The sequence below is a fragment of the Canis aureus genome, chromosome 1 (assembly GCF_053574225.1).
Source record: "Canis aureus isolate CA01 chromosome 1, VMU_Caureus_v.1.0, whole genome shotgun sequence".
NCBI classification, from domain to species: domain Eukaryota; kingdom Metazoa; phylum Chordata; class Mammalia; order Carnivora; family Canidae; genus Canis; species Canis aureus.
This window is the reverse complement of record NC_135611.1, coordinates 112,736,491-112,748,418: the sequence shown is the minus strand read 5'-3', so window position 1 is coordinate 112,748,418 and position 11,928 is coordinate 112,736,491. Positions and strand designations below refer to the sequence as shown.

At 56.4% G+C, this 11,928-nt stretch overlaps 1 protein-coding gene across 1 annotated transcript; it reads right to left on the bottom strand.

Annotated features, from left to right (window-relative positions):
• Positions 1-2,196: 2,196 nt before the first annotated feature.
• Positions 2,197-11,926, bottom strand: GSK3A (glycogen synthase kinase 3 alpha). Its single transcript, XM_077850187.1, has 11 exons — positions 11,629-11,926; positions 9,522-9,709; positions 8,128-8,211; positions 7,835-7,945; positions 5,889-6,019; positions 5,682-5,788; positions 4,583-4,680; positions 4,409-4,504; positions 3,842-4,028; positions 3,451-3,543; positions 2,197-2,895 (listed from the first exon to the last, which is right to left on the bottom strand). The coding sequence occupies exons 1-11, from the start codon at positions 11,909-11,911 to the stop codon at positions 2,822-2,824; spliced, it is 1,452 nt and encodes a 483-aa protein (XP_077706313.1). The 5' UTR covers positions 11,912-11,926; the 3' UTR covers positions 2,197-2,821.
• Positions 11,927-11,928: the final 2 nt, after the last annotated feature.

Below are 11,928 nucleotides of genomic sequence, written 5' to 3'. Positions count from 1 at the left end.
GGAGTCCTGCGGCCTCCTTCCCTCACACATGCTGGGTGACGCTGGGGGCCAGGAAGGAGGCAGCTCTGCCCTGGCCCTGGGCAGCAGGCAGATACCAGCCCCAGGATCCTCAGGGCTGCGATGGGGATGTACAGGGACAGTGGGATCCCAGAGCAGGGAGCAAACCCCCACCACCAGTACCACTCTAGGAGGGGTAGTCCTTGAGGAACAATTAGGAATCTGCTAACAGGAAGAGGACATAGCAGGCAGACAGCACTGCAAAGAGGGTGAGTTCTTGGTATACTTGGAAAGGGTCCAGTTATTCACAGCTACAATAACAGCAAACGCGACTGCCTAGCCGTGGCAGGCACCGTGGCTAGCACCGTGCACAGATTATGATGCAGCAGGCCTGCGAGGTGATCTCAGTATTAGCCCCATTGTGTGGATGAGAAGACAGGGACAGAGACTCGCCCAAGGTCTCACATTAGGCAGCAGTGTCGCTGAGATTTGAATCCAGGGCGGGGGTGGGGTTGGTGCCTTCAGTCCGTGTCTGCCACAGTACTGCCGAGTGAGTGACTGGAGACTGAGACGGGCACGGCAGCACTCAGAGGAGGCTCTGTTCCAACTGGAGGGAAAGTGAAAAAGTGAGCTGGTGTCACACAGCAGCTGAGGTTTGATCGTACTTCGAAAGATCAAAGGTCTGAGGAACAGGAAGGACTTCCCAACTTTTTCAAAGGTTACCTGGGTTGGCAGTCCTTCCTCTGTAAACAGAAGTAGAGGGTTTATGGCAGGTCCCTGGAACAAGTTCCCGCCAGGCCTCTGCAGACGGAGGTGTTCAGGCAGGGGAGGCCATGGCTGAAAGGCATCTGTGAGGGAGGCAGGTCTGGACCTGGGAAGGCCAGACTGAGAAGTGGGGGCAGGGTGGGGTAGTAGGGGGGCAAGGAGGGTCAGAAGTGGGGCTTAGGGCTCCCTGGCATCAGGGTGGGGCAAGGGGGCAGGCTGAAGATGGTCTAGGAGGGAAAGAATGGGACTGGGCCAGGGTAGAGGCCACAGGAGTGGGAAGAAGGGGAGGGACAACCTCCGTGACCTCACTGGCTGAACGGATGTGAGCCACAGGAAGGTAGGCGTGCCTGGGGTGCCCCTTGCCCAGACCAGCCTTTCTCTCTTCTCTGGTCTCCTTGCTTTAAGTATTCATCTTACAAACAAGGTGCTATCCAGAGAGCACTGAGCAGGGAAGGCCAGGGATTGTTCTGGGCAGTATACAGATGCCCCCTGGAGCTGGCCTGAGCAGACTGGAGAGTTCAGATGCCATAGGAACAGTCCCTGAACTCTCAGAACACGTTCAAAATTCCCCTTTTGGGGGCACCTGGCTTGCTCAGTAGAGCATGTAACATTTGATTTCCAGGTTGAGTTCAAGCTCTGCCTTGCGCGCGCGCGCGCACACACACACACACACACACACACACTGGATATAGAGGTTACTTAACAAACTCCTTCCCTTTTTCTTCACAATTGAAGTCCGGTGGAGGATGTATCAGTTGCTCCTCAGGCCTTCCACTTCTGGGGCCTCCCCCCTCTCATAGCATCAGCCCTGCATGGAGGAGATGCCCTATTCCTGTGCCCATGGGCCCCCCCATCTGGCCCCCCAGCATGTTTTCAAAGCAAAGGAAGAAGCCAAGGTCTCTGCACCCATCTTCCCAGTATCCCTAGATGTGGGCCAGGTATGTGCCATTTAAAACAGAAATGAGAGCTTGGAGATGTGTTACAGTTTAAGAACAGCTCCCCTGCCCAAGAAGAGTCCACATCCAGGCTGATGTGGCCTCAGTGACCGTTTGTCACCTGGCGTCCTTGTGAAGCCCCAGGTAGCTCGGGCCGTGGGACACAGAGCCCTCATGTTCAAGTCTTGACTCTGCCATTTCCACTCAGTGGCTTTGACCCCTGATCCCCTGTTCTCTCAACTGTCACCTGGGGATACCAGTGCCTGCCTCCCTCTGAAGGCAGCCCCCCAACACACACTAGGCCTCTGCTGTGGAGGAGCCAGACTGTTCATCCCACGTGCAGAGCTGAGGCCCGGGAAAGCTGGGCACGTGCGTCAGGGCCAGGACTCAGGCAGCCCAGCCTGGGTTCACCCTGCCCCATTGCTGAGATGTCCTGTCCCAGCACGGCCCCTCAGGCACCTCCCTCACCTCTGTGGGAACAAGGCAGCCAGACAGGAAGCAGGTTTTCATGCCAATAATTTATTGAACGGAGGTCTGTACACAGGCAAACCTTACTGTGGAAACCAAGACATCAGGAGCTCCCCCACCCCCACGCCCTCAGCCCTCCAGGGTGGGGAGAGGAGGGAGGAGACCTCAGGGGCAGAGGACAGGAGGGGGAACACAGCTGTGGAAGGGGGATGGGCCAGGTTGGACGGTGTGAATCGACGTTTTCTTTAAGAAAAAAATTATAACAATCTATTTACACCCGGGGGGGGGCGGGGGGAAGGGAAGGGAAGAGGAATAGACAGGCCGGTCTGGTTCTATTTACAAGGGACACAGGAGGGGAGGAGGGGTTGGAGGAGTGTAGGCCTGGGAGGAAGGGAGGGGGCCAAGGGGGTAGGAGGTCCTCATGCCTCCAACCCCCCGTCCTTCCTACTCTTCCCTCCCCACAACCAGTTAAAATCCTCTTAAAAAGCCCACCACTGGGTGAGGCTGGTGAGGGAGGGACTGGAGGTAGGGACAGGGACTCATTTACCTCTGCCCTCTAGTCTAGGGGCCCAGCCAGGTCAGGAACTTGATGGGCTATGGTCCCCCTTCCCAGCCCCACCAGGGGCTCCCAGATGGAAGGGTGATGGGAGGGGCCCTCAGGAAGAGTTAGTGAGGGGAGCCGTGGCATCGGTCGTCTGCCAGTCTGGGCCGGTCTGAGCCTCACTTAAAGCTGAGGAGGAAGAAAAAGCAGAGTTACCCTGGGCCTCTCTGACCCCGGTCCAGGAGCAGGACCTCGGTGGGGGATACTGGTAGACACAGACAGCTGCCACTCTTAGGTCCAAGGCTACGTCCGCCAACGCCAAAGGGCCAGGTTGGTCATGGAGTGACTCACCAGGGAGCCAGGCCCCACATAAAAGCGGGCAGCTAGAACTCAGCCCCCACCCACAGCACTGCCCTGAGGAAAGGCAGGCCCACTGTTGCCCAGATTTTCTTCCCCAGGAGACACAGGAAATCGGGATCTGTACAGGCAATGGCCTGTTTTTAAACGTGGGCAACAAATTTAACTGTTTATTTGTGTAAGCCAAACCTATCTCTTTGGTTTTCCAGTTAGCACTTAAACACAAATATAGGCAATCAGACTCTATAAAGGTGGCCGTTCGTGTGTCGTATACTGTCAATCCTCAACGAGTTCCACGCACATGCAGGGATCCCAGGGGCTGTGGGGACAGGCCTGCCTCCCAGGCCGAGAAAGGCTTTCATCCACAGCAGGTGGCCCCCGACTTACCTTGTGAGGATGGAGTGAGGGAGGCAGTGCCCGCTGGGGACCTCAAGTGAGGAGGGATGAGAATGGCGTTGAGAGATGGCTGGATGGAGAGTTCTAAAGACAGGAATGGACAGGCCCAGTCAGGAGGCGGGTGCTGGCAGCTGGGGTTGGGCTTAGGAAGGGGCACCAGGTAGGGACCCAGCTCTTGGCAAGGCCAGGAGACTCTTGTAATCACTGAACACTTTAAATGACAAACCAGAAAGGGCCTAGCACAGGTGATTGCAGAGCACGGGTGAAGCAGTTCCGTGTCTCCTGTATCAGGGCCATCTCCCAAGCACCCCACTCCTAGCTCTAGCACCAAGCGCTCCTCCACAACGCTGTTGGCTCCCTGTACCCCACGCTGTGCCCTCACCTCCAGGACTGAAGTTGAAGAGGGGGGGAAGCGGGCGGTTGTTGGGGAGCTGGGTTCCGTGACATCGCAGTTCATCAAAGAAGCTGTGGGCGCAGGCTTCCAGAGGGGAGAGCCTCGAGGACGGTGTGTACTCCAGCAGGCTAGAGCAGAGTGCAATGGCCTCTGGCGGCGTTCGAGATTTGAACACCTTGAGGGGAAGGGGACAAGTCAGGAGGGCGAGCAGCCCAGGCACCGGGTACTCCTGCACCGCGCTGCTCCAGGGCCTGACTCCTGCACTCCCACTTTCCAAATGAGGTATAACCACTAAGAAGTCACTTTTTTGGCGGTGAACAGCTCACCCAGGTCCCATCACTGGACAGGTCCTGCAGTGAGCCTGTTTCCCCAGCAGAACAATGGCACTCTCGAACTTACCATGGACCCTCAACATCTAGAGAATGGAAGATGCCATAAACTTTGAAATCTGAACAGACCCACTCCCAAACCCTGACTCTATAGCCAGGTCCCCAGACCAGCTGGCCTCCAGAGGGGACGTCGACCTTGCTGCCTGAGCCCCCAGCCCTGCCCCACCTTTGTCCAGGGGTGAGCTTTAATCTGGGGAAACTTGAACTCCGTGTAGTTAGGGTTCATCTCTCGGATCTGTTCCCGGGTTGGTGTACCCAGCACCTGGAGAGAAAGGGAGGTCTGAGCCACAGCTCCTAGCCCTCGACCCTGTCCCCGCCCACCCGGCCACAGTGCCCTCACCTTGATGATCTCCACCAGCTGATCTACCCCGCTGTCCCCAGGGAAGATGGGCTGGCCCAGGAGGAGCTCGGCCAGGACGCAGCCAGCTGACCACACATCTAAAGGGGGTGGGGGAGGGTCAGGGCTGCCCCATCCATCCCCTCACAAACACTTCTCTTCCCCACAGTCATCCTGAGGGTGCCAGGAGAAAGCCCCATTTTCTCAGCCCCAGCTCAAAGTCCTACACGGTTTAGGGACACGGGAGCCCACTATTGAACCTCCAGGTCAGCCTGACCACACTGCGCTCCGCCATCCAAGCGTTTGCCACCGTCATTGCCTCTCCCCCCTCAGCGATCCCAGGAAGCCCCTGCTCTGCCTCTAGACTCGGGACAGCCCAACATACCTAGGACAGGCTTCTGTGTTCTCTGGGCCCCAAGAAGGTCAAGCCTTAAGTCCTAGGCCTAGCCTCTATCCTGCCCGCAGGAACAGCTATAGGCCAGTAGTCTTGCCCCCTCCCTGGTCTGTACCTTGACCCCCACCCCCCCAGCACACATTCACACCTAAGGACCACGAAGTTTCTTCACGCTGCCTGGGAATGCTCTCCCAACCCTTTCACGGCCTCTCCTCCCGCCTGGAGGTTGCACTGTCATCCCCACCAATGGGACAGGCCCCAGAGACCCAGGGAAAAAGTCACACCCTCTTGCTGGTCAGCCTTGCCTCCAAGGTTGCTGGCAGCTTCTCACCACCACCACCACCACCACCACCACCATCGCCCCGACCGCCACCCCCACCCAGATTTACCCCCTCCCCCCGGGCCCCCGAAGAGAAGGCTGACTGGGAGTTTCCAGAGCCCACGTGGACTCTGAAGTCAGGTCAGCTTTGAAAGCCCAGTCCTGCCCAGCCCCAGCGGTGCGAATGCAGGCAGGCGGCCTCTCGGCTCTCAGCCTCAGACTGCTCATCTGTGAAACGAGCAGACGCCAGCATCGCCCTCCAAAGTTTGTGAGGACTGGATAAAAGAACACAGGTTAAGCTTGTATCACCGAGCGTGGCAGACAGCACCCTTAACGCAAAAACTGCCATGCCTGCCGCTCCCCACCCACCGCCCTCCCATAAGTCTGACCAATGGACGAGGTGTAATCAGTGGCTCCGAAGATCAGCTCCGGGGCCCTGTAGTAGCGAGAACAGATGTAGGAGACGTTGGGCTCCCCCCGGACCAACTGCTTTGCACTGTGGGAAGAGGTGGGCAGGGGTCAACAGAAGGCAAGGGATGGGGTCCCCCACACTCCTCACCCCTTCAGCCACCCAGCACAGCCCAGGCCAGGCCCACCTGCCAAAATCGCAGAGCTTGAGGACAGCTGTGTCAGGGTCCACCAGCAGGTTCTGGGGCTTGATGTCACGGTGACACACCCCCTGGGAGTGGATGTAGGCCAAGCTCCGGAAGAGCTGGTACATGTACACCTGGGATGGGCAGGGGACAGCACGACTGCAGGTTCTGCCCACAGAACCTGCCAGAGATCCCCCCTCATGGCTGAAGAGCCCTTCCAAGCTCCTTGCTCCAGCTCAAAAACCCTTCTGCTGCCCCTGGGTCCTCCAAGTTTGGGATGCACCGGGATCACCTGGAGGGCTTGTTCCAACAGGGACCCCGGGGCCCCGTCCCAGAGTTTCTGACTCAGTAAGCTCAGGATGTGGCATCTGCAACGGGCCCTTCAGGGCTGGTGCCGCCCCCCACTTTGAGACTACTGCTCTAGTCACACACCTCAGCAGGAGCCTGACAGCAACACGCAGACATCAGGAAGGCCTTGTGGGAGCCAGTCGCTCAGCTCCGAAACCACTGGCTATAGGAAGGGCTCTGCTTCCTTCGTCTGCCAGTCAAAACCACCCACAGACTAGCCTCTCTCCAGCTGGATTTTCCTGCCACTCTCCCTCCCACCGATTAGAACATAAGTGCCAGGAGAGCAGGGATCTCGATGTGTTTATCACCGCTGCATCTCCTAGGGCCTAGCCCAGTGCCCAGTGTGCAGTAACCACTCAGGCCAGTTTCCTGGGCCCTCGTCCTCCTGTTTCCACTGCCCTTGGCTAGAGATGCCGCTTCCTCACCCTGCAGCTGATGATCTTTCAGAAGCCTTCCTTGATCCTTCTTACCCCCAAAGCAGGCAAGCCTGGGGGCCTGTTTCCAGAATTCCCTATGCTCCTTCTAGTACGGCAGTTGCTAGTCGTTTTATAGTTCTTTGTGACAACAGCTGTCTGCTCGGCTAAACTGAGAGCTCTTCCACAGCAAAGCCTGGGTCTCAGTCAGCTGGGCCTCTGGAATCACTCGATGCTGGGTTCAGCACACAGCAGCCACAGCAGAGATTCATCAAACCAGAGGACTCCCCTCCCGGGAGGCAGGATCCCCCAACACCAACCATTGGTAGAGCTCTGAGGCTGCCCTGGGCCCAGGGTTCTTAGAGCTGGCAGGAGGAAGCTGCTCAACCTTCAGCCGACCTGAAGCCACCCACCCCTCCCGATGCACAAGGCTGCTGCAGCCTCTGCTCTCTGTATCAGCCCTCCACTCCTTGATTCTTTCATCCATTCATTCGAACGTCTCCTGAAGGACAGTAATAGCCGGGGCATAGCACCAGGCCATGGGGAATGAGCTTGCACAGATGCCAAAGATGCGTCCTTTCTGGGTTCTGTGGACACCAACATTCCTCCAACCCTGCCTCCTTCCCACTTGCCTCTGCCAAGGCTCCGAAGGCCAGGACTCTGACCTCAGTGTTTCCTCCCTTGGTATTCTCAGGCCCCACCCCAATTCTGGGCCAACTCCACCGCTACTGGAGCCCTGGGCTCCCAGTGTGGACCCAAGCAGGTACCCTGCAGTCTCCCCAGGCCCCACTTAGCCTGCCTCCCTGATTTGGTCAGGCCTCAGGGTGGCCTGCCCTCCACTGAGCAAGTTCCATCTGCGGCGGATATGGAGACAAGAGCAGGGAACACAAGGCCTCTGGGGAGCAAAATAAATCTAAAGAATGAGGGACACCTGGGTGACTCAGTGGTTGAGCATCTGCCTTTGGTGTTATTCCGGGGTCCTGGGATTGAGTCCCGCATCAGGCTCTCCGCAGGAAGCCTCCTCCTCCCCCTGCCTGTGTCTCTGCCTCTCTGTGTTTCTTGTGAATAAATAAATAAAATCTTAAAAAAAATTTTTTTTTGGAGGATAAGGGAACCCACAGAAGGCAGGAGAATCCAGGGACCCTGGCTTTGTAGGCCTGGGCCCCAACAGCCTGCCAGACTGCCCACCTTGACATAGATGATAGGGATGGTCAACTTGGCCTTGGTGAAATGGCGGGCCACCCGGTACACTGTCTCGGGCACGTATTCCAGCACCAGATTTAGATAAAGCTCATCTTTCTGCAGAGAGCAAAAGAGAGGTGTGAGGCGCTGCTGTGAGGAACAGGCGGGGAAGGGGGGGGCGGGGGAGGGAAGGCTCATAGAGGGGGTAACGGGGGAAGGACTGGCAATCACGAGAAAGACAGGCAGGAACATGGCGGGGAGTCAAGGTGGAGGACTCCCCCGCACACCCAAGGTCTCACCTTCTCCCCACTGGAGTAGAAGAAGTATCTCAGCCTTACAATATTGCAGTGGTCCAGCTTACGCATAATCTGCAGCTCTCGGTTCTTGGGAGCAAAGGGAAAGTGCCTCAGATGACAGCCTGACTCCCCTCACCTCCCCCGCGCCCACCCCACAGCCTCGCTCCCCCACCCCTGCGAGTAGAGCCAGGCAACCACTCCTTACATCCCAGCTGCACAGCCCCTCTGGGGCAGTCCCTAATTCCTCACCCTAGGAGCTAAACCCAACCTACAAATGAGCTTTCTTCAGCCCACTGCTCAAAAATGTCCAATTTGTTGCTGACCTTTGAAAACCAAACATCTTCACGTACAAATTCAGTTTTCCAGCTGTCTTAAAAAAAATCGCACAAGGCCCAAGTGACAAGAGACAAGTAGTGGCCACCAAACTTACCCTGGTCCCCACTCCTCTCTACTGCTTCTGCTAGAGGCATCTGGGCCCTGGAACCCTGGGCCTGGATCCTAAGGCCCAGGTTCCAGACTTCCACCTTCCCAAAGGGGATCCAGCCTCAGCCTCTCCTCCAAGACACAGTCTTAATCTCTTCCCTATTCTCTGTCCCCCTGAGAACTCCTGCCCTCAGATCCCTCTCACCTCTGGTACTCAACACTAATCAAATTCTGACCCACACCCTGGAGCTCCTCCTGCGAGGGCAAGGAGGGGTTCTCCCTGCCAAGGTCCAGGCCGAGACCTGGTTCCCTCCCAGCCTAGGGTCAGTTCATTCATATCCAGACTAGCCTAAGCTCTAAAATGCCAGTCCTCGCAACACCGATCAGCCCTCAACTTCCACCTCCCCCATGTCCTCCTTGTTCCCTGGGCCTCCACTAGGTTACAGGGCACAGCTGTGTGAAGGAGGAATGGGGGACAGATCTCCCCACCACGGCATGTGGTTTGGTGAGTGTGGGGCAGGCTGCATTTCACCCTGCACTTGGCCAAGCACCTGGGTCAGGGCATGACCTTCACAAACACGCTCATCACCTCCACCAGCTTCCTGCCCGCTCTGTGCAGAAGGGTAGCTTTGTGCGTGAAGTGGAAGGCTTCGGAATCAGGCAAGCCAGAGTCTAGTCTTGCCCTCAAGTCAACTCTCTTCTACGAGTCTCAGTCTTAAGACACCGATACCTACCCTCAAACGATCTTTACGGGAGTTAGATAAGAACTTGCCCTTGTTACAAAGCACTTCACGCCAATCCAAAAGCCAGTAAACACCATCCTGGGCTCTCTGGGAACCCGCATGCCTATCTTCCACACAATTCACTCCCTTCTCTTTCCCTACTCTGGCCCATGTTCAGGTCCCCTGTGGAAAGCCAATTCCAGCCCTCTCGCCTATCACACCTGGTTACACCTCCTTGTCCCCACTTGCTACCTTGAACCTTTTGTCCTGGAGAACCTTCTTGATGGCCACCAGTTCCCTGGTCTCAGCCAGCCGTGCCTGGTACACGACCCCAAATGAGCCATTGCCAATCACTTTGATGTCTGTGTAAGCCACCTCCTGGGAGCGCTCCGGGCCTTGGCCTAGAGTGGCTACCACTGTGGTCACCTTCCCGCTGTCACCTGGGGAACAAAGGGGACACACAATTCACTGACCATCCCCCTTGCCACCACCCAATCATAGGGCTGTGGGAAGGAGGGGAATCACTACAAGGTGCTTACTGGGGGCCTCCTCATCCCCTCATCTTGGAGCAAAGATGGGTGTCAGATGCCTCCAGGTGTACTTTCTCCTTTTCCCTCCAGGGAATGCTAAATCCTGCCTCTTCTTCTGTGGGAGGACACTGACATCTAAACCTCTTGCTGTTCAAGCGTTGATAAGCTGTAATTTCTATGCCTGATAAGCAGCAAATCACTGGTCCCTCTTGGTTGGAGGGCAGCCTCACACTTGCAGATGTTGACTCCATCGACTCAGAGCTTACTGCCTGCTGGGGCCCCCTCCTGCCTGGGGAAAGCCTGACCCAATCTCTTCCATTTAATACAGCAGCAACCCTAAGGTACTTTGACTTTCAGCAAGCACTAGTTTTTGTCACAGCTTGGGGAACAGTGACCTCTAAGTCCTCATTGGTAGAGCTGGTAACTGCCACTGGTTTTCGGTGGCAGAAAGGACTCCTTCAGACTTAAGTGCCAGTGCCAGGACTCTCACTTTTTGGGGAGAGCTAGCCCGTCCCAAATACTTTGGGGTTAGAAAAAGTGCTGACATGACCTCCTCATCTGTGTGACCCAGAGCCCTAGACCCTTTCATGTATTTGGAGGGGTCCCCAGTGGGCAAGTACTAAGTTCTGAGAATGGCGAATCTGACCTCCGTTAACCAGGGGCTAGCCAAGCCTCGGTCCTCCAAAGGAAAGCTGTAATCCCTAGCTCCATTCTCCAAACAGCAGCAAACTTTTGTGGCGTTCTTAGAGAAAAGTGGCCCCTTTACTTTGGGGAACCATCAGACCCCAAAGAAAAGGAGTCACTGATGAATCAAACCCATTTTGAGGGGGCAGTGACACCTTTTGGAAAGAGATGATCCTACACAGCTGTTCTTCCACAGCCAGTGACACCACACCTCAGAACATGGGTTTAACCTCAGATCCATATCCTATGGGGAACTATGACCCTCCCCTGACCCTGTTTCATTTTTGTGGAAGAAGACCCACCACTATAAGTTTTTCATTTTCCTTGGTGTTTTGGGTTTGTTGTTGTTGTTTTTGTTTTTTTTTTATTATTAAGCAAATTCTACCCTCAATGTAGAGCTCGAACTCACAACCCTGAGATCCAGAGTTGCATGCTCTACCGACTGAACCAGCCAGGCGCCCCAAGCCAAGCTTTCAAAAGAACACTGACTATAGACTTGGTCTGCAGAATACAATGATTCCTAGTTTGTCCTTATTTCTAAGAAGCAACAATCATTAATTTCTACCACCGGGGATACAGTTTTACCTGTTACAGATGGGGTGATGGTAACTGATCTTGCGTTTTAAAAGGAAAGACTGCCTGGGTACCAGGTTTGGGAAGCCCTGGCCCAATCCTTCCCGGCCAGAGTGACCCCTAAACCATTTCCATGTGATATTCACTCCAAATCCCCATCCTCTAGAGGGGAGCAAATTCAGACCCCCCTCTTCTGAGGTGATGGTAATCTCATTCTTTTTGGGAACAATAACTCTCTAGCCCCATTTGCAAGTGATGACTCCTGATCCTGTTGTCTAATGGATGGCAACATCAGATTCCTGTTTTTGAGGCTTAAGGATCCAAGCCCTAGGCATCGGAAGAACAGGAACCTGTGACCCCTGTTTTGTGGAGAATTACTAAATCTAATCCTAAACTCCAATTGATGCTGACCCCTCAAATCCCTTTCTCTGGGAGGGGGAGACCTCAGATCCCATCTTTGGGAAGCACACTGAGCTGGAGCTCCTATCTGGGCATACAGAAGAACCTGATCGACGTCTGAAGGGCTTCAGGAACCCAGATCTCCACCCCCCACGGACGCTGCTAATACTCACGGCCCAGCTTCACTCCCGGCGGCGGGAAGCTAGTGCCCGCACCCGGGCCGCCGCTGCCTCCTCCGCCGCTGCCGGTGGGGCCGCCCCCGGAGCTCGAGGCCCCCACGCCCCCACCCATGGCTCCGACTGACGCCTTCCCACCGCCGCTGCCGCCCGGGCCGGAGGCCGAGCCCCCGGGGCCGCCGCCGCCGCCGCCGCCTCCGCCGCCTGGCTCCGCGAACGAGCTGGTCCGCGCCCGGCCCGAGCCCCCAGGGCCGCCCCCTGAAGGCGCGCCGCCGCTCATGGCGCCGAGCGCAGGCC

Bases quoted from the DNA above. Each gene is read 5' to 3' on its own strand.
- GSK3A (XM_077850187.1), bottom strand. From the start codon at position 11,911: ATGAGCGGCGGCGCGCCTTCAGGGGGCGGCCCTGGGGGCTCGGGCCGG. The intron at 4,681-5,681 runs GTCAGACTTATG...CACCCCCTTTAG, and splicing joins TGATTACACCTCGTCCATTG to ATGTGTGGTCAGCTGGCTGC. The intron at 4,029-4,408 runs GTGGGGCAGGGC...CTTCCCCTCAAG, and splicing joins AAGCTCACCCCTGGACAAAG to GTGTTCAAATCTCGAACGCC.